We start from the raw sequence: 21,878 nt of genomic DNA, 5'->3' as shown, positions 1-21,878 counted from the left end.
AACCCTGTGGAACCCCCACAGAGACTGCAAGAGGTCCGGACAACAGACCCTTCGATTTGACACACTGAACTCTATCTGAGAAGTAGTTGTCATTGGCAGTCATTTGAGAAGCCAAGGCTATTGAGTCTGCCGATAAGAATGCGGTGATTGACAGAGTCGAAAGCCTTGGCCAGGTAGATGAAGACGGCTGCACAGTTCTGCCTCTTATCGATGGCAGTTATGATATCGTTTAGGACCTTGAGAGTGGCTGAGGTGCACCCGTGACCAGCTCGGAAACCAGATTGCATAGTGGAGAAGGTACGGTGGGATTCGAAATGGTCGGTGATCTGCTTATTAACTTGGCTTATGAAGATTTTAGAAAGGCATGGCAGGATGGATATAGGTCTATAACAGTTTGGGTCTAGAGTGTCTCCCCCTTTGAATAGGGGGATGACCGAGGCAGCTTTCCAATCTTTGGGAATCTGAGACGATACGAAAGAGAGGGTAGTAATAGGGGTTGCAACAATTTCGGCGGATAATTTTAAAAAGAGAGGGTCCAGATTGTCTAGCCCGGCTGATTTTGTAGGGATCCAAATTTTGCAGTTCTTTCAGAACATGAGTGAGAAAGTTAGACGCACAAATATCACATGTTTTGGGGGGCATGATCTTTGTGCAACTTACTCACAATTCATTCATGATTACCCATAATCATGGTAGCATCCACATTAATGTAAAATTGTTAAGAAACGTATTTTATAGTTAAAAGTGACTCCAAAAATGACAATACATTATTTACCTATACTCCAAAATGCTGGAGTATAGAGCCAAATTAAACATTTTAGCATCACTGACCAAATGAATACGTTATATTTTGATTGCTTACTGCTCTCTTTCTCCTGGCATCAATCTGTCTGAAGTAGGTGGTGATGTAGATGTTGTCAAAGCAAATGTCTTGGGTATACTGCCTCGCATATCCAAACACCCTTCACATGAAGGCAGAGAGTGAAGAGAGGCACACATGCGCTGATTACATTAGAAACTGTATAAACACTTTATAGAAATAAACGACATCATGGTACTGCAGTGAGTCTAATGCAGGGGTGCATGACTTTAGTCCTCGAGGCCTGCAGTAGGCTGGCTTTCAACCTTGACTGATTCAGACCTGGGAAACTGGATGTAGGGACTCTGCCCAATCACTGACAAAAGAAAAGAAAAGGACACTGCCACTTTGGAGAACTAAAATAGCTAGCTTCTCAAAAAGCAGAACATCTGACACACCCCTACATTAGATAGCATAAAGACACATGTCATTCCATCATATCTAACTGAGTTGCTGTGTAGTTGAGTAGGCTCACGAGGTGAAGATGGTGATATATGTGCAGGAGGAGGAGGAGCTGGATGAGGCCCAGAAACTGGTCCAGGATGACCTTGGTCTCCTCGAAGGCTTTACACAGAGCCTCTGTGAAATCCTCCTGTAGGACTGACACACCAAAAGGACTGCTGCTCCTCCTCCTCCTCCTCCTCCTCCTCCTCCTCCTACACTCTCTCGCACACACACACACACACACACACACACGAGAGGGAAAAGTGGAAGCTTAGGAACTGTAAATAACATCCAATTAAAGTATTGTGCAAGGTGTACCTTCGAAAGAGTAAGGCATCATACATGTATTTCGAGTAGAGAAAACCTCCAAATGACCCAATTATGTGTAAACTACTGTCTTGTATTTCTTTCAATTATTTAACTGCCTTGGTTTTAGTGAGAGCAGACAGAGGAGTTGGGCTGTACCTGCAGCATCACACATTAGTACCGAATTCTCTGGACAGTGTGTCAATGGAGAAGTTGAGCTTGTCGAATGTTTGCCCAAAGTTTTGTGGAGGAAGAATCAGAATTAGTTGGTTAACATAGATAATTAAGATGTCTTATCTGCATAATATGCTTATGTGATGTACTTGTTATTAGAATGTATCCCTTCAGACTCTGGTGTTGGAAGTTGCACTTCTTCCCTCAGCTGGGGCTCAGTCACCTGGGGCCCAGAGAGGGAAGAGGTTAGGCTTCTCTTTCACATGTCCCTGGTGCTATGCAGAATATCAGAAAGAGAAGAGGACAGGAGAGAACATTGTCTTCATATGTGAATGTGTCTACCTATTCTTAAACCATGTGAAGGCATGGCGTGATTAATGGGGAACCAATTACTTGTCTCCACAATGTCTGTGCGCCAGTCACTCCCTCCTTTGGCATTGGGGGATGTGTGTGGCAGTGTCTGGAACCATTGCATGTCATCTCTGATGTCGCACTTATCTTGGGTTAGTGTATGACCTAGAGGCTCACTACCCTCAGTGAGCTTGTCCATGAGTGGGGTCAGGAAGGGGTTTTACTTGAGATGGGAGTATCTGGAGTTAACAATTGATTTATGCCATTGGATGAGTTGGTGTTTTTGTGCTATGAAGTACCAGGAACGAGATTGGAACCTCGTCTTAGGGTCCAAACTGAAGAATAATTTATAGCGAATGCTATTTGGCTACGGGATACTCCTTTCTCATTTAAAAAGTCTCACTTTGTGACCCATTCAAAACATCTGTGGTTTGTTATGTCAACTAGGGGGTGGATCTTGGCTATAAAAAACCTTTGTACTTTTGTCTCCCGGCTTTTCAACGAATCATCAGAGACGGTGATTCGTCGTCCAGCCATTGCTATCGCAAAGCTCTCACTATTAAAGATTTAGTTTAAGTATAACTCTGACTTGTGTGATAAGTTTGTCCCCTCATTTGATAATAAAGAAATGAACCACCAGAGTTCCCTTCCACTGGGATCTCCTCTCTGCACCAGGACTTCATGACTGACTTGAAAAGCAACCAAGCAAACATCATTGTAATCAGAAAAGTACAGTCGTGGCCAAAAGTTTTGAGAATGACACAAATATTAATTTTCACAAAGTCTGCTGCCTCAGTTTGTATGATGGCAATTTGCATATACTCCAGAATGTTATGAAGAGTGATCAGATGAATTGCAATTAATTGCAAAGTCCCTCTTTGCCATGCAAATGAACTGAATCCCCCAAAAACATTTCCACTACATTTCAGCCCTGCCACAAAAGGACCAGCTGACATCATGTCAGTGATTCTCTCGTTAACACAGGTGTGAGTGTTGACGAGGACAAGGCTGGAGATCACTCTGTCATGCTGATTGAGTTCGAAGAACAGACTGGAAGCTTCAAAAGGAGGGTGGTGCTTGGAATCATTGTTCTTCCTCTGTCAATCATGGTTAACTGCAAGGAAACACGTGCCGTCATCATTGCTTTGCACGAAAAGAGCTTCACAGGCAAGGATATTGCTGCCAGTAAGATTGCACCTAAATCAACCATTTATCATGATGTCACAGAGGAAGTGGAATCTCATGGACACACACAGGATGTGGTTGATGACTGGGGCTTTGATGGCATCCATGCAGTCCTGCCACTTGACCTCAAACCACTTCCGACAGCACTCTATCCCCTGTTCCACCACATCTGTCCCACAACGCAGAAAAACAGACGGTGAGTAATGTCAGTACATTCACAACTAATTATCGACCAATAACAATAACAACCAACTTCAATCTGCTGAATAGGTTTTTAAACGCAAACCAATACTCAGTCACATCGCATCATCGTCTTTGCTGCATACAAATCCTGGGTGCTGTTGCTGGCAGAAACAGGGTCCTGTTCCATGAAGTCATAGCCATACCTCCCCATGACCTCATATCTGATGTTCTGAAACTTCCTGCTCACACTCTTAGCCTCCTCCTGGAACTCCCCCTTATCCTCCTGACCCAGTAATGACATGAAGGAAACATTGGGGCATATCCTTGAAATATCAGTCGATAATGTGAAACAAACCTACTGAACCGATACAATAGTGAACTGTATCGCACTAGTGGATCCTCAGACTGTGTCACGACACCGACGGATGGTGGCGCCCCTCCTCGACCGGGCGGCGCTCGTCGTCGCCGGCCTACTAGCTGCCATCGATCCTTTGTTTCACTTTCTGTTGGTTAGGTCTAGGTAGACACGCACCTGTTTTGGTTTAGTTATTAGTAGGGGGGGTTATTTAGTCTAGCAAGGTATGTCTGTGTTTGTGCGTGATTATTGTCGTCAGGTTGTACGTCTGGGGAACAGGTGTTTTTTTTCCATCTGCCTGTGGGTTTTGTGGCAGTGTGTTTTGGGCTGCGTCCCTACGCTGTGTTCGGGCTGCTAAATGGGTATTTGTTTTACCTTGCCCTGCCCTACCCTACCTGTTTTTGGCAAGTGTGGATTATTTATTAAAGACGAGTGTTCACGGACTTGTGTCTCCTGCGCCTGACTTCAACCCTCCTGCTTCCTTGAGCACTCTGACAGACTGCTCTCAGGGCAGGTCTGCCGGTTATGACTAGCATTAGTGACTTTTCGTAGCAGGTTTGGAGAACTTACGCAGCAGGTTAGGATAATTAATGTGGCAGGTTAGGATAATTAGGTTTAGGAAAAGGGTTAGGGTTAGCCAAAATTCACATCGCAAATATATCTAGCTAGAACCAGGCCTGCCCTGAGAACAGTCTTGGTTTCCACTAATGCTATTCTGGCAATAGTGATCCACTGAACATGATAATGTGCAACTTACCACAATACCCTGCACCACCTCCATGAAGGGCTCCATCACCACCCTCCACATGACCTTGCTGTGTTTGATCTGGAGTTCGATGTTGCACCCCATAGAGAAGGCCACATCCTGTACATTATGGTGGATGGGCCTGACAGGATGAGAGAACAGGGTATCAGAGGATTGCCGGTTTGCACCACAGCGATGCCATACTGCAAGCAAGCTATTTGGCAAGTATCAAGGCAATACATTTTTTCCAGAGCTATTTTCAGTTTACCTCTATACAGGCCGTAGAGGACAAACAGCATGAGGTACGCCCTGCCACGGTAGCTGAGCATGCTGGGAAAGATCAGAGGGACCGAGCAGCGAAAGTAGGAGGAAAATGCCCCACCCAGAATACATACAGCTGAAAAATACACACAGAGCATGACTAATATGTTTTCAATTTGTTTACTTTACTGATTGACTCCAAACAGTGTTCAATTGCAGTACCACAATCTACTCACCAACAAAAGCATATCCTGCTAAGAGCCTGTTTACAGTGGTCATTGTGACATTGTGGAAGAGACTCAGAAATAAACCTGGAGGGGAGAATTCACAATGAGTTGGCCAAATTATAAACCGAAACATTGTAGCATTGTGAAATCAATCAACCCTACCTGCACCATATAATGCTCCCAGGAAGAAATGAGCAACTGGGAACTCCTGTGACTGACTAAATGGGAACCGGTGGGCAAAATCTGGCAGAACCCACCTAATGAACCTCTCCACGGTAAGTATAGTACATTGAAGTTGTCTATCAGATTGATCCTCAGTGGCACAAACACCAACTCATTATCTGGAATCTACTAACTGGAATGTGGTGTTTTTTTTTGTCTTCTGAGTTCATTCAATTTAACCATCGTCACTGCCATTAAATCATTTTGAATCCACTCGTTTATAAGCAGGAAAAGGGAATAATTCCAGAAGAAAGAAGAATAACTCCATCTTGGTGACCTCATAATGCAACTTAGTTCTGTGGAGGCCTGAAACAATAACGATTCTCTAGTGACAGAATTAGAAATAAGAAAACAAATCTTATGTCTACGGGGACAGCATAGCATACATGGTCTTCGGCAAAGGTTCGTGCAAAGTGGGCAAGCCGCGATGGAGCGTTTGAGGGGGGTCCTCAAGCGGTAAGGAAATACATTGACATTATTGAGATGCATAGGCTTACTACATAATGTTGTCATTGGTGGGTGAGTTTAGCCTAAATATCTAACCTTTTTTACAGGGTTCCCAGATTCCCAAGGCGTTGCCCACGAAGCAAGACCAAACCTTTCCGTGATCCTCGTCTCAGTGGGCTCGTGCATAGTTTGGGTGGGTTTTTGTTTGGCCTATTCCTCGCCCCTGTGTACGGAATGACTGCACTGTTCGTACAGAACCAAGGACTGTGGTATTGCGTGTATACCACGATCGCCATAGCTTTCCTCGCAGCATTTGGCACGGGCCTCTCCATCCGCGTGCGAGCGAATGTTGTGCTCATGATGCCAATGCTGTGTTCAAGTGAGTAGCCTACATATGAAGATTGTTTTAACCATACCACAAAAAAATAGTATATGTGCTCTGTGTTGAAATGCACCCAGTTACACAGTCAAATCAACACTTTGGCAACATTTAGACAGTCCAATTCTGATCTTTTTCCACCCACTATTTTGTCTTTTTACCAATCACATTAGCTCTGGAAAATATCTAATGTGATTTGTCAAAATACCAATTAGTGTGAAAAAATATCAGAATTGGGCTGCCTGTCTAAACACAGCCTTTCAAACAGAGAGAGACTGTTTCCTAGGCTGGTGTAGGCACTTACAGTAGAAAAGAAAGACCACCATTTTGTACAAAACAGGTGGAGGTGCATCCTTGTCATAGCCTACTTGCAATCAATTAGAGCACACAAACAATTCATTCAAGTGGACCAATAAGCTCACAGTTCCAAAATCACATGGTTACCATGGTGTTATGCTACTGATGATTTGTCTTCCACAGATTGTTTGTTTACATTTCTTCCGTTGTGGCTAGATGGAGTAGGGCTACTGCTCAATCTAGTGGTAGGGACGGGGACAACAATTGTTGACAACTAGTATTGTAGCTAAGCCTAACCCTAATCCTTTTCCTAACCTTTACCTCATTCTCCTAACCTGTTACATTAATTCACCTAACCTGCCATGTTAGTTATCTTAGCCTGCTATGTAAACATACCATCTATGGCGACAAATCATCAGTATTACCACACCGGGAATGAACCTTTGTTTGGTTGTTGTCCGCCAGAATACCCCACAGAATACTCCTCCAACCTGTTAACATTTTCCCCTGCTTTGAAAAGAAACATTTACTAAAAATAAAACACTACGTATGCTATCTTTCATATAGGAGTCGTGAGCAAGTGGCGATGCCTCCACGCTTACAAGTAGCTCACCCACTGGCTCAATCTCTTTAGGACAGTCAGTTTGGAGATGCCAGAAGGGCTAGTCCATATTCTTTCTAGTGGGCCTGTCTAACTTTTTTTGTGCAAAATTATCATGATCTGGCTTATAATGAGAGCCTCAAAGGGAAAAAATGGGCCGTTGTGGGGGCCTCGAGGGGGGGAAAAAAATGGGCTAGTGTGTTAGAAATGCCAGGACCGATTTCAGGTCCCAGTCCGCCCCTGAGTTGACAAAAGCAGTGCAGAGGTGGAAGATGTGTAGGTAACTGCTGTTTGACTTGACAGGAAAATAAACTCAAGTTTTTAATCTTGGTGCTGAGCTAGTGTGTTAATTAGTGCTAGCTAATTGCTGTAGGCTATGGCATGTGTTTGTTGTAGAATGTTATGTATGTCCCTTATCGATGGGTGAATAAAGCTAAAGCAGCCAAGCTGATAATGGAGTTGTTTTTGCTTGTTTTTGCTTAGCCAAAGAACCCGACCAGATGTTCATTCAGTGGTTAAAGTTTTCCATTACGTCTGAGAGGTCGTTTTTTGAGATCAGTGTAGATCCTCAATAACTTGAATATGGATTCATATGGATCATTTCAAATTCATTTATTTGAATAAATTAGGGCAGATACAAATTAACAGTTGAAACAGTTATTCAATGCAATGCATCGTATTTAAGCCAATTTTCAATGCTATTTGTGATCCAGTTTGCTGATTTCCCATGGCGCGCCATCATGATTGGTTCTTGGCCCCCCCTTGGCCACCCCAGGAAAAAAATGTATTAAAAAAATTCTGAGAAACGCCCCTGAGTAGAAGGAATGACCTACAATGCATTACTCAGTAGACCAACTTGTTCTGGGTACCACTAATGCACCTTCTTATGAATTTCCTCACAGTGAAGGGCAAGAACTTCCTCCTGTTCTTCATCTTCTCCATGTTGGTCCAGGGCCCCATGACCAACACCCTGGAAAACTTTGACCGTGCAGCGGACAGCGTGGTGTGTGGGGCCGAACTTGCCATGAACCAGACCCAGCAGGTACATCTGTGGGCCATGCTTATTCTAGCGCTGTCATTATTTGAAGACACTGTTAGTACAGTTACTGTATCTAACAATTTAACTCACCAAATGAAGCCTTCCATTGATTTCTGTTCCCTTTGCCCCGTTACAGCTCGTTCCCTGAGAAACGTGTTACACTTCCTGGTCGGCATTGGCGAGGTGTGTAATGACAAACTTGGCACCCCCTGTAAGAAGTGTAACAAGCTGTTTGATGATGCCCGTGATGACTACATGGAGCTCCTGTCTGCGTTCAACTTCCTTTGTCACATTGTGGATGGTTCCGCCCCCTCTGTGGTCTCACTCGAGGTTGGTTGACATGTTGTTCCATCATACAGTAGAATCACTATCCTCACTCACCCTTACTTCCATCACCTGTCAGTAGTAGAGGAAGGGTAGCTGTTTGTCATAGTGTCAGATGAATAAATTATTGCCCACAGAGAAGCAGGTTCAAATCGCAAGAGTAGGAACCTGAGAAGCTTTAGCACATTGTAACGCCCTGGCCATAGAGAGGGGTTTTTTGTTCTTTATTTTGGTTAGGCCAGGGTGTTACATTGGGTGGGCGTTCTATGTTCCTTTTTCTATGTTTTTGTATTTCTTTGTTTTGGGCCGTGTGTGGCTCCTAATCAGGCACAGCTGAAGCTCGTTGTTGCTGATTGGGAGTCACACATAAGGAGCATGTTTTTCCTTTGGGTTTTGTGGGTAATTGTTTCTGTTAGTGTTTGCACCTGACAGGACTGTTGGCTTTCTTGGTTTTGTATAGTGTTCAATTAAATATTAAATGATGAACACTAACCCTGCTGCGTTTTGGTCCACTCTCTCTTCAGACAGCCCTTACAAACATATACAGCTGTATCAATAGAGCAAAGGAAATGTGAAAAGGACATCAATCACTGTGGAAGGTGTCTGTTACTTAAAAATAAGAAAATCTATGGTAGTGTTATAATTAGGTTATCTGTATTGTCATTGTCGCAGTCTTCGCTCAATGTTTCTCTTCTCATTATGAAGGACAACTTTGTTAGGGCCTTGCCTCCTAACCATTACATATTTTATCTGAGATGTTTGTTCTCTGTTTTTAAGTCATTCTCAGTTAGCACATTTGGTTCCTTAGCAGTTCTGGGAATGTACGTTTTTGGTTTCCCATTGGTTGTGGGAATGAAGCCATAAGTTTCCTTACCGTTACGGCTTTTGAAAAAGTTCTGAGAACAGAAGTGAAAATTTCACCTGTTCTGGGAACGTACATTTTCAGGTTGCAGGGAGGTTCTGAGAAAGTTTTCCTATGATTTCCTGAAAGTTTTCCTGGGAGGTTTTATTAACAAACGGAAATTATAGGTTATTTTAAGGTAATTAAATAACGTTTTGAGAACATGTTTCAATAAGACTTTTAATAACACTGCTAGCTTAGGTTTACTGTTTTGAACTCCAAGCATAGATAGGACACATGGAAATGAATTTGCTTAGGCATTAATCATGCAAACACATTTTTTTTTTTATTGTGGCATGGTTTCAGTGAGATTCAAACCTATGATCTTCTGCTCTCTCGGAATTAGTCCACTGCTCCATGAGGATGGAGCTAGCATGCCATGTTTGTACATTTTTGTCAATTCAAAGAGATTCTATTTCAAAGGAAACAAGCACTCATTAAGATCAGGTGTGGCCAACACACCTGAAAACACTTAACAAGATAGAGGATAGAGATAGCTTTGTTGATGCTGAGAATGGAAAGTTTATGTTCTTTAAACTTTGTTTTCTTGTGGTTTTTATGGAAAGTTTTATTAATGTTCTGAGAACATTACTTGAAATAGAACCACGAGGAAACCTGCAAAAAATGTTATGCTGAAGTACTGGAATTCCCATAGTAGAACCTCATTTCCTAACATTCTCTGAACAGTCTGAGAAAATTATTTTAAATAGAACCATGAGGAAACCTGCAGAAAACATTATGCTGAAGTTCTTGAATTCACATAGAAGAACGTTGTTTCTTAATGTTCTCTGAACATTCGGAGAACATGACTTTAACTAGAAACATTAGGAAACCTGTAGAAAACCTTATGCTGAGGTATTGGAATTCCCACAGAAGAACATTGTTTCTTAACGTTCTTAGAACATTACTTTAAATAGAACCATGAGGAAAGCTGTAGAAAACATTATACTGAAATTACCACCGAAGAACATTGTTTCTTAACGTTCTCTGAACAATTTGAGAACATTACTTTAAATAGAACCATGAAGAAACCTATAGGAAATGTTATGGGAAGGTTGCACGCAAAATAACCATAGGACAACCACGCTCTCACCAAGCTCTTAACAACATATGGTTCTCAGAACATTATGTGCTAGCTGGGTGGTCAGTAGTTTAAAATCTTTTGAAACTCAGTTAAACTGTTCCCTTTTTTTTCACCCGAGCCTGTTTTTTCCGATTTTGGTGAAAAATTGCTGACTACAAATATGTTAGCTCATGGAAAAATAGATCACCCATTGTTGTGAGGTTGACATCAGTGTGGAGGTACAGCACAGCCCTCCTCTCTAGCTCTCTGGTAGCTCTGTGGTGCTCTGTGTTATTCTTTAGCCTAGGAGGGCAGGGTAACTTAGGAGCCAAGGCCTAGTTAAAACCCTCCAGCCCCACACCGCCCTCAGGTTTCCTCTCACATTTCCCAGGAGGAGCGCAGCCGTGAGTCACCCTCCATCCCTCTGCCTCCCCCTTCCATCCATCTGCCTCCCCTGTTTTCTTTTCAAATGAATTATTGTTTCATATCCACCGCTGCTCTCGGGCCAGCCAGGAGCCAGCCGAGCACTGGTGACTTTTTAATCCAAACATGACCCGAGGGCCAGAGACAGGAGGAAAAGAAAGAAGAGAAAGAAAAGATGAAACACACTTCCTGGCCCTTGGGAGATCTAGAATGCTGCTCTCAGCATAAAGTGAATGGTGGCATTTCACTTTCTAAACTATGGGTCATAAATCCTATATAATGCTGTCTTATAAACCTGACATGACACTTGGGTTTACTTTTAATGACCGTTCACAATGGTTTTATGAGACAATGAATAGAGCCTGTGATGCAGAGATGCATTTGTCACGTAAATTAGCTAGAGGTTATGTCATTTGTAGGTATGAGGACAGTAATTATCAATACATTCCTCTCATGTCAGTTGGTCAGCTGTTTTGCATCATCCCTTCTTACATTGTTGGCCACATAAAGACAAATATTGCTGCCCGTAAGTAAAGTGCAGAGGTACAGAAACCTTGCCCTTATAATAGTTTCTACTACTTCTCTATTCCCAGGTAGAACATTCTTCAATTCCATAATTCTACTGTAACTCCTTTTTGATGGCCATTCTAAACAGTCACAAATGCACAGTGGCACATTCTTGAAGTGCCTCTTTGCTCTCTTCTAGCAACCATAGCAGCTTTCGAGAAGATGAAGGAGGAGTTTGAGTTCAACATATCGGCCTCTATGCACTTTGACATGAATGTGAACAGCAGTCAGTCGCTCTAACAGGTGTCACAGGATATGATGGAGGAAGTGTCGGTGGAGCTGGGATGTTTCCAGGAAGTGATGAGGCTAATAGCCTATATAGGCCTCTTCCTTCTGCTGCTAATATACCTACGGTGAGTCTATATTCATTTACATGGGTCATGCAAACAAGGTTTGACAAGGAGCGGTATACTTTATAGCAGGGTTTCCCCTGATTTTGGGAAACCCTGCTCTATACTGTGTGTGTGTGTGTGTGTGTGTGTGTGTGTGTGTGTGTTAAAGGGCTGTCCTGTACAAACACAAGTACCTGCACCAGAATGACTTTGACAACACTTACATCACAGAGCAGTTTGAGGAGCCCAACAAGAGATTGGTTAGAGAGGGAAAACCCCCTGTCTAACCGCTCAGCCAGAGAGAGGCCCGCACCTACATCAGACCATGTGAGTGGAGCAGGAAGAATGCACAGGAAAGAGGAGAAGAAAAGATAAATGGATTGTAGGGGGGAAGCAGTGTGGGTGTTGATAGAAAAGGTAGAAAAGGATATAGAGAAATTCGAAAATGAGAGAGAACAACAACAACAAAAAACATCTAGAAAGGTGAAAAGAGAAAGTCAGTGTAACATTGATGTCATGGCAGTGAAAACACCCACCTAACCTCCCCTCCCACACACCCATCTCTGTCCTCTAATCTCAGTGTACCTGACGGCCAGGGAGCGGCGGACGGCTGCCCTCTGCGCAGTGTCCATTCTCAGGCACATAGCCATGGGATGCCTGGGGTGGCGCTGGACCTGGTGGTCTTCTGGATGTTTGACCTGGTGCACCACCAAGCCCAGGGGGACATCGTGGCCAGAGGGTCGACAGTCTGGCTACAGGGAAATAGATTATGTCCAGTTCAGTTCAGTTCAAGGTTATTTACTGTAATAAATACATTTAAATCTTACTAGCCACCCCACCCATCAGTGTACTCACAGGTGCATGGTTAAAAGCAGGAATAGATGAGCGGTATAATATCTGCATTCGTTATTGCTTCCAAAAAGTATATTTACCTGAATGAAACCAGAAACACTGCTAACAAACCGAGTCTCAAAACATGTTTGTACAGCTATTTTGTTTGTACACATTTTGTTTGGGCTGTTATTTTGGACTTAGTTATTTTAGACATAACAGTTTATTTTATGAGAGAAAGTGGTTGTTCGGTGTGATGAATAACCTTGCCTGAAACCTGAAGTCTATCAGTTTACTCCATTCTATTCAGTCCAATAAAGGAATTAAACTGGACATCAGTTTCCAATTAAATACTATAGTACAGATTATTCTAATGAACTTGTACATCAAACCATATTTGGAACAAACAACATCATCCAAGACATTGTGTTCTCTCTTTGTGCTCTCTTTAGCACCCATCATATTGGCAGTGGAAGTAAATAGCACAGGCAATGCCTCGGACATCTTCAAGGACATAGTAGCTGCCTTTGCCATTCTGCAGAAGGGCAGCATCACTGTTCTCAGCAAGAAGTGTCTGATGAAGCCTTCAGACCCAGACCACTCAGGATACATGCTCATACATAGGTAACACCTAGACTAGTAGTATTTAGTATTTACTAGGATCCCCAAGGCCAAGGCAGCAGCTACTCTACCTGGGGTCCAAACAGGAATAAAACAATTACTTGAAAACAAAACAACAGCCTACATTATAAATACAATACATTATTACTCTTATTACAAATGTAGAATATAACATTTACAATACTGCATTAAGTAAGGGATAATCAACGAGGGGCTATGCATTCTATGGAAAATAATGAACGACGTGAAAGGTGTGTTCCACCAAGCGTTAGTGGAGTGGAACTGACCGTCCATGGAGTTACATTATTTTCCAGAGAATGCATAGAGCCACAAGTTGACTTCTATACCATGGCTATAATTTAACACATTTTTCACTAGAAATATGTTCATTTGTTTGTAGAAATGTGTTCAACATCCATTAAAGTACCTAGCAAGTTTACTACATAGTGTCCATGGTAACCAAACAAACAGACTTGCTAGTTTATCTAACCAAATCATCAGTCCTAGTTTGCTGTTATGAAAATCAAATTCAACAACACCAATACTGTGTTCAATTCGACTTTTGCTTTTAAAAGCAGCTCAAACAAAACATGTAAAAATTAAATATAGCCAACAGTATGGCTGTCAAATTAAAACCATTCTAACAATATTTCTGATTGTCTTCTCAACTCACCATCACATACTTTTAATGTGGGACAGTCAATTGCAAATTAGTCTCTTATCTCACCACCACTAATGAGATGGGTGAGTTTGATGCATGTCGCATCGGAGCTTCTCAAAGTCAGGGCGTGGTCAACCTGGATCGATATTTAGTTTTAATGCAGAAGAGAGTACTGAATCCAGCTTAACACAGATATAAACTGGCGAAGGGCAGCCTACCATAATTTTTATGGTGCTTTCAAGACAACTGGGGACTCTGAAGATCAAATCATGACAACAGTGATCTTTAGGACGCAAAGTCAAAGCTCTAGAAAGAGGCCCGACTTCCTGAGTTGGAATTCCGTGTTGGATGACCGTTCAAAACTATTTTTCCCAGTTGTAGCTAATTTCTTTCCGAGTTTCCCAGTTGCCGTGAGCGCACGGAAGTCAGAGATTTCCGAGGTCCCAGTTCCAAGTTGTTTTGAATGCGGCATTAATGCTCAGAGGGAGACAGCAGGGTCTTGCCTTTGAGTTTAAGGACCAAAACTCCTCCGTAGTGACCCGTGAATGCATTGTCTGCAGTATTCGGTCACATGACAGCTAGATCAGCTGTTCAATTTCACTTACCCGCATGTCAACTGAGCCAGGATCACAGTCAACGGATTGGGAAGTAGGTCCGTCCCAAAGTGCTCATCCAAGCGTTGAAGGTGAGCAGTTATCACTCGTGTGGGACACTTCTGTTATTTACTTTTCATTACACAGAAAGTCAACCAAGTCGGGTTTTTTTTTTAACATCCATTGTGGATGACAACAGTTCCTCTCTCAATGCATTTTTTTTCTCCAACACTCCCCCTTGATAACCACCAAGCCTCAATGTGAAACATTGCCATGCTCTGATCACATATCTCCACATAGTTTTGCGAACAGGCGTGTGCGCAGTGGATGTGGTTTGATGTAGTTAACAGTCGAAGTTACCTGCTGCAGTATATCTCAGAATTCTGTGCTCAGCTCTTTTGCCGCCAGTTGTTCTCAGTGTATCATACAATGCGTCCATATTGCAGAGGGAGACACATTCATAACTAGAGTACAGAGGCCTGCCCCCCATCCCGTGATAGATGGAGCCATATCTGTGCAAATGTCCAACATTTGATCCCATATGGAATCTGTTTGTCGTCAATATAGCCACGCAGAACACTCAACATTCCATATGCCGTTTCATACTTGGAAATCGTGAGACAGAACAATATGTCCTTATGAATAGCATCCCCCGACATGTATAGCAAACAAAGGTCAATGCATAGGCATCTCGGCCATAACAGCTGTCGTCCATTTGGATAGCATAAGCTTGGAAGTTTTTGAGTCGTTCAGTCAGTTTCCTCTTGATTGTGAGCAATAGCATAAATTATTTGTTTAACAGTGTTATCTGACAAAGGTATGTGAGTTTCTATGCCTCTGCCTCCCAACACATTGTTTTCACCATATTAATTGCAGCCAGTAATATCAAAGTCTCTGCAATAGTGTATGGTTTCATAGCGTAGTGGGCTTAGCCATTCACCGTGGGAATGATTCAAGTGCAACGGTCAAGTGTAGCCTTTTCCCATGATCTAAGAGCGCTCTCTGGTTTAATAATTTATATATAAAGGTATATATTTCGATTTTGGGGGGATTTTGGAAATTCTCCCGCAACCCCATTTTCATATCAGGCAACCTCGCACATGGGGTCGCGAACCCTAGTTTGGGAACCACTGGTTTGGCGAATGATTTGTTCCAAGTACAATGCATTTAGGTTTTGATATATTTAGAACTAGCTTATTACTAGCCACCAATTCTAAAACTAACTTCAGATCTTTATGTGTTGCAGTGATTTCACTTGCTGTGGTAGTTGACGTGTATAATGCTGAGTCATCAGCGTACATGGACGCACTGGCTTTACTAAGGCTAGTGGTAGGATATTAGTAAAAATAGAAAAAAGTAAGGGGCCAAGACAGCTACCTTGAGGTATGCTTAAATCTACTTGGTTTAAGTTAGAGAGGCATCCATTAAATAACACCCTCTGCATTCTGCTAGACAGGTAACTCTCGATCTACAATATGGCAGAGGATGTAAACCCATAAAACATAGTTTTTTTCAGAAGAATACTATGATCGATAATGTCAATAGCTGCACTGAAGTCTTACAAAACATCTCCCACAATCTTCTTATTATCAATTTCTTTCAGCCAATCATCAGCCATTTGTGTCAGTGCCATACATGTTGAGTGCCCTTCCCTGTAAGCGTGCTGAAAGTCAGCTGTTAATTTGTTTACTGTGAAATAGCATTGTATCTGGTCAAACACAATTTTTTTCCCAAAGGTTTACTAAGGGTCGGTAGCAGGATTGGTTGGCTGTTTGAATTAGTAAAGGGTGCTTTGCTATTCTTAGGTAGCGGAATTACTTTTGCTTCCCTCCAGGTCTGAGTACACACACTTTCCTGTAGGCTTAGATTGAAGAGATGGCAAATAGGAGTGGCAATATAGTCCACAACCATTTTACTGAGTTACAGTTCATATAAGGAAATCAGTAAATTGAAATAAATTCATTACGCCCTAATCTATGGATTTCACATGACTGGGCAGGGGTGCAGCCATGGATGGGTCTGGGAGGGCATAGGCCCACCTATTTGGGAGCCAGGCCCACCCACTAGGGATCCAAGCCCAGCCAATCAAAATACGTTTTTCCCCACAAAGGGGATTTATTACAGGCAGAAATACTCCTCAGTTTCATCAGCTGTCCGGGTGACTGATCTCAGAAAATTCCGCAGGTGAAGAAGCCGGATGTGGAAGTCTTGGACTGGCGTGGTTACACGTGGTCTGCGGTTGTGAGGCCGGTTGGATGTACTGCCAAATTCACTAAAACAACGTTGGAGGTGGCTTATGGTAGAGAAATGAACATTAAATTCTCTGTCAACAGCTCTGGGGGACATTCCTGCAGTCAGCATTTCAATTGTATGCTCCCTCAAAACTTGAGACATCTGTGGCATTGTGTTGTGTGACAAAACTGCACATTTTAGAGTGGCCTGTTATTGTGCCCAGCACAAGATGCACCTGTGTAATGATCATGCTGTTTAATCAGCTTCTTGATATGCCACACCTGTCAGGATGATGGATTATCTTGCAGGAGGAGAAATGCTCACTAGCTGGGATGTAAACACATTTATGCATAAAATGTGAGAGAAATAAGCTTTTTGTGTGTGTGGAAAATTTCTGAGATCTTTTGTTTCAGCTCATTAAACATGGCACAAACACTTTACGTATTGCGTTTATATTTTTGTTCAGTAAATATATTTTGTGTGGACTTTTAACATTAAAATATCTGGTAGAACTTGCCCCTAAGATTAACATACAGGTAACTGCCAAAATAATGGAAACACTTGAGTAAATGGGGGATACAAAGTATATTGAAAGCAGATGCTTCCACACAGGTGTGGTTCCTGAGTTAATTAAGCAATTAACATCCCATCATGCTTAGGGTGATGTATAAAAGTATTTGGGCCATTATTTTTGCTGCCATGGCTATGCTCCCATAGGATGACAATGCTCCTATCCACAGGGCAATAGTGGTCACTGAATGTTTTGATGATCATGAAAACAATGTTAACCATATGCCATGGACTTCTCAGTCACCAGATCTCAACCCAATTGAACACCTATGGGAGATTCTGGAGCGGTGCCTGAGACCGTGTTTTCTATCATCAACAAAACACCAAATGATGGAATTTCTCGTGGAAGAATGGTGTCTCATCCATCTGATAGAGCTCCAGACACAACAGTCAATGCCTGGGTGCATTGAAGCTGTTCTGGCTCGTGGTGGCCCAACTCCATATTAAGATGCTTTTTGTTGGTGTTTCCTTTATTTTGGCAGTTATCTGTATCTATGCCTTGGCCTATGGATATGGAGTAAATTCTACAGGGTCTCTGTATTTTTTGCTGTTTAACACTGACACCCAGTGGCCAAAATAAGCTGTTTGCTTTGCTTCCCCTCTCTTAACACAGGATTCCTCTATGGACTCTCCTTGTTCATTGTGTTCGCTGGAAGCTACGTTGAGCGCTTAAGGAGGCTCGTGTGTACCAGGTACCACCCGAAACGAGAACGGGTACGTTATGACCCCGTCACAACTCTCTCCGTATCTGTCCAGTTCCAAACCCGCTCCTCTAGCCCTTACCACTTCTGTGTTTGCTGATCTGAGGGAACCAGGTAGGTGTAGTAATAGATGGATACCTTCCCAGTGGACTTAGCTGTTGCTTACACCTATCCATTTCGTTTAGATCTGCAAACACTGACGAGTTAGGGGCTGTCAGTTACATAAAAACTACACTGAAATAAAAAGATCCACAGATAGATTTGTTCACAATAGCCACTTCAGGTTGTGGTTTTGGGCAGGCACAATAGAACTTGTTCTGCAGTAGTCTGCTGGTCTGGGAGTCTAGGAGAAAGAGGAATGTGAACCATGCATAGAATTGAAACAATGTCAAGACTTCAGGGGAACAGGCAGGTCAGCACTGCACAGCAATACAGATGTGCTTATCTTGATTCCAGGACAAAAGAACAGACTGAAATGATGTGCTTAAAAAGTTAATACAGTTTGATCACGTTCTCTTCTTGTCGTGCCAAAGTTAAATAAACTATTAAACCAGATAAAAAAACTAGATCCCTTTTGTTGTCGATTCTGGTCTTATGTAGTGGCGGTCTTTGTCATTGTTTGTATACTAGTAGTGGCACGGTTAGCATCACACTCAGCCATTATCTATTACAAACTGGTGTGACAGGAAAGGTGTTGCGTCATTCTAATGGCAATGTTCATACATGTTGCCAGCAGCTTCAGGTTTAGTGTCACTACATTTTATACTAGACTGTTGGATCAGATGGAATTCCATCCATGTACAGAATGTTGAGCATCAGCACCGGGTCTGTGTACCGTAACTTAGTCTATGTGCACACATAACTCTATGTACAGGTAACTGCCAAAATAAAGGAAACACAAACATAAAGTGTCTTAATAGGGCGTGGGGCCACCACAAGCCACCAGAACAGCTTCAATGCACCTTGGCATAGATTCTACAAGTGTCTGGAACTCTATTGGAGGGATGCAACACCATTCTTCCACGAGAAATTCCATAATTTGGGTTTTTGTTAATGGTGGTGGAAAACGCTGTCTCAAGCCTCGTTCACATCACCCATAAGCACTCCGTTGCGTTGCGCCGGATGTCATGCATTTCAATGGGGACGTCCATAACGGAGTGCAAACGCAATGCCCTCTTGCAGTTGAAGGCTCCGTTGCAGGACGGACGCTGAAAACTTTGACATTTTTCAAACTTTCCGTCATCTTCAGTCCAGCCAGAGTCTGTCGAAGAACAGGAAGTTGCCAGACCACAGAGATAATGTGGTTTTCGGTAATGGCTTTATGGGATAGCTAGCAACTTCCTATAAGTGAATACTATTTTAATAGCAATGTTAAATAATTATATTATATGACTGTTGCCTCCTGTTTTAAGTTTATTGTGATGATAATAACGTTTGTTTTTGATGATAATTATTAGGTGGAGGTCGCTAGCTACAATGGTATCTTCAACCTAGCCTAGCTTTTAGCTAGCTGCTCTGCAGTGCCAGCTAGCTTGACTTGCTATAAAGTTATAGAAACAAGTTGAGGAAAAAGTAACTAAACAAAACATGTTTTATTATCACCTGTAACAATATATTTAACCTGTCTTGAATGAAAAGGTCACATTTGGTAATCTCACAAAATAAATGCAATCTCTGACGAGAAACAAGCTCTCCTCCATCTTGCATTACAAACACTACATTTGTCCGTTCAGTAGTGGGGCAAGACTCCGTGAAGATGACGTACGGTGTAATAAAGTACGTCACAATGTAAACGGGTGGGGCGCCGTAAACATGCGCCACTTCAGAATCTCCCATAAGTGTTCAATTGGGTTAAGAATTGAGATCTGGTGACTGAGACACACACACCCTTTAAACCCCCTATACTGCTTTGAGACCCCTCTTTCATAGTCACTGAGAACTCTTCTTCTAGCCATGGTAGCCAAAATAATGGGCAACTGGGCCTTTTTATACATAACCCTTAGCATGATGGGATGTTAATTGCTTAATTAACTCAGGAACCACACCTGTGTGGAAGCATCTGCTTTCAATATACTTTGTATCCCTAATTTACTCGTGTTTCCTTTATTTTGGCAATTACCTGTATATGTCTATTGTCTGCCGATAGGTATTTATTGTCTTGCCCTGATGACAATCTAATTTCTTTTCTGAGATTGACAAAGCATGTTCAGGATATTCTATAGATTATCTACTGGGTCAGGCTGAAGATGCATTCTATTTGTACCGCACCTTTTCCAGATCCAGACACTTTTAACATAACATAGCGCAGGTAATGGTGTTTCTCGTTCCTCTGTGGGGCAGGAGCGGGTGCAGCTCCTCCACAGGAGGATCCAGTCTCTAGGTAAAGCCCTGATGAGGTCTGTAGCCAGGAATAGGGCAGAAGGAGAGGGACCCAGATTCCTCCAGACACTCACAACCTGGTAAAATGAATGTCAGTTTCACCTAATTCTCCCATTCTTGAAGCCATTTCGCATCTTTTCACCATGTTAGTATTTTAACTAGTGCATTTTTTTTGCCCGTGCAAATACAGAATAGTACATAAAATCTTTCCTTTTTCCTTGTAAAATGAAATGGAGTTTGACCTTACTGTGTGTACAGTGAGGGAGTTGGCCCTGTTAAACTGTTGACTCAGCCTAGAAGGATAAGAATTCAGCTAACACCTTTGGTGAAGCACCACGAGGGGTGTTTCTCAAAGCCAGATTTGCAACTCTTTGAAACCACTTATTACTTGTTACTTGTTGTTTCAGAATGTTAACCCATGTTTGCAGGCCATATCTTTGATACTATTTTGTGAAATAGCCCCTGGTCTTGATCAGTTTTATGTTCCTCTTGGCAATCTGACTTTTCTGTTCCGTTCAACTGCTCCACTGTGGTTTGTTGCACTCTAACCCGTGTGCTGTTCTAACGTTACACAGGGGTATACTGTAAGCAGTGCTTCCAGAGTATGGGCCAGGTGTGTGCAGTTTGCATGGGACCCCTGACCTTTCAGGAGGACTGTGAGGAAGAGCTGGGAGTCTTCCACAGGGGCACATTACTCATGATGACCACCTGTTAAACCTGTTAGACTCTAGCTGACCATTTAACTATCATGTTGCACTTTGTTTGGTTCCACTTAAAATACAGTAAGTTACTCACTTGCCCCAATTGCATTTTGTCACTAGAAACCACTTGTCACGTAGTAACTAAACATATACCTAATGTGGAATAAAAATGAATGAATGAACCAGAATGTGTCCCTTAGTCATACAGAAAAGCCGTTGTGTGTTGTAACAGTGGTATAACCTGTATGTTCCAGAGACTCCAGTGATGATGAGCAGCTGGGCCTGTGGACCGCCGCGCTAACTTCCCCCCACATCACCCAGAGGGGCACCAGGAGACTGATGAAGAGGAGGATCTCCATGGCAATGTGGCGGCGGCCCTCAGAGAGCAGGGTGCAGCGTGGGGCCTGCAGCAGTATAGGGCTGGTGGAAGGAGACAGTGGGGACAGTAGTGGTCATATCAGTCCCCCCAGTGACTCTGAACACAGGTAATGGAGATGTGACTCTTCATATTTATGATTATGATCACTACTATCATTACCATCAGAATTAACATGATCTGACATTTAATTGAGCATTCATTATCTCTGCCTGTCATCCCCAGCGAGCCAGATATGACTTACCAAGACTATTCACAACAGGACCACTCTGAGCCTAGTGACCATGACTATAACCACAACCCCAACTCAACATTGTCCCTCTCGGCCGTCTGTGTGACGGTGGGGCTGGAGACCCAAGGGTGCAAGAGTGACACTTCATACAGTGACGCCTCGTTTCACTCTATCACCTCTGGCCGGATTGACCACTCTCAGTCCCTGAGAACAGTCACGTCCACAGCCTTGACCACAACTCACAACCGCAACTTTCTCAGGGATGACCACCTTAAAACCAACCAGCTCCACTTACA

General features: G+C 42.7%; 1 protein-coding gene and 1 pseudogene across 1 annotated transcript; one reads left to right on the top strand and one right to left on the bottom strand.

Moving 5' to 3' along the window:
• Positions 1 to 1,516: 1,516 nt before the first annotated feature.
• LOC145879537 (E3 ubiquitin-protein ligase DCST1-like) lies at positions 1,517 to 5,146 on the bottom strand (annotated as a pseudogene).
• A 593-nt stretch (positions 5,147 to 5,739) lies between these two features.
• LOC106605441 (DC-STAMP domain-containing protein 2) lies at positions 5,740 to 8,891 on the top strand. Its single transcript, XM_082974934.1, is given in 4 exon segments — positions 5,740 to 5,768; positions 5,858 to 6,138; positions 7,939 to 8,373; positions 8,376 to 8,891. Coding segments are annotated over 4 exon segments (807 nt in total). The 3' UTR covers positions 8,438 to 8,891.
• The last annotated feature ends 12,987 nt before the right edge of the window (positions 8,892 to 21,878 follow it).

The sequence above is a fragment of the Salmo salar genome, chromosome 05, assembly GCF_965601325.2.
Source record: "Salmo salar chromosome 05, fSalSal1, whole genome shotgun sequence".
In the NCBI taxonomy this organism is placed as follows: Eukaryota; Metazoa; Chordata; class Actinopteri; order Salmoniformes; family Salmonidae; genus Salmo; species Salmo salar.
This window is presented reverse-complemented; position numbering and strand designations above follow the sequence as displayed.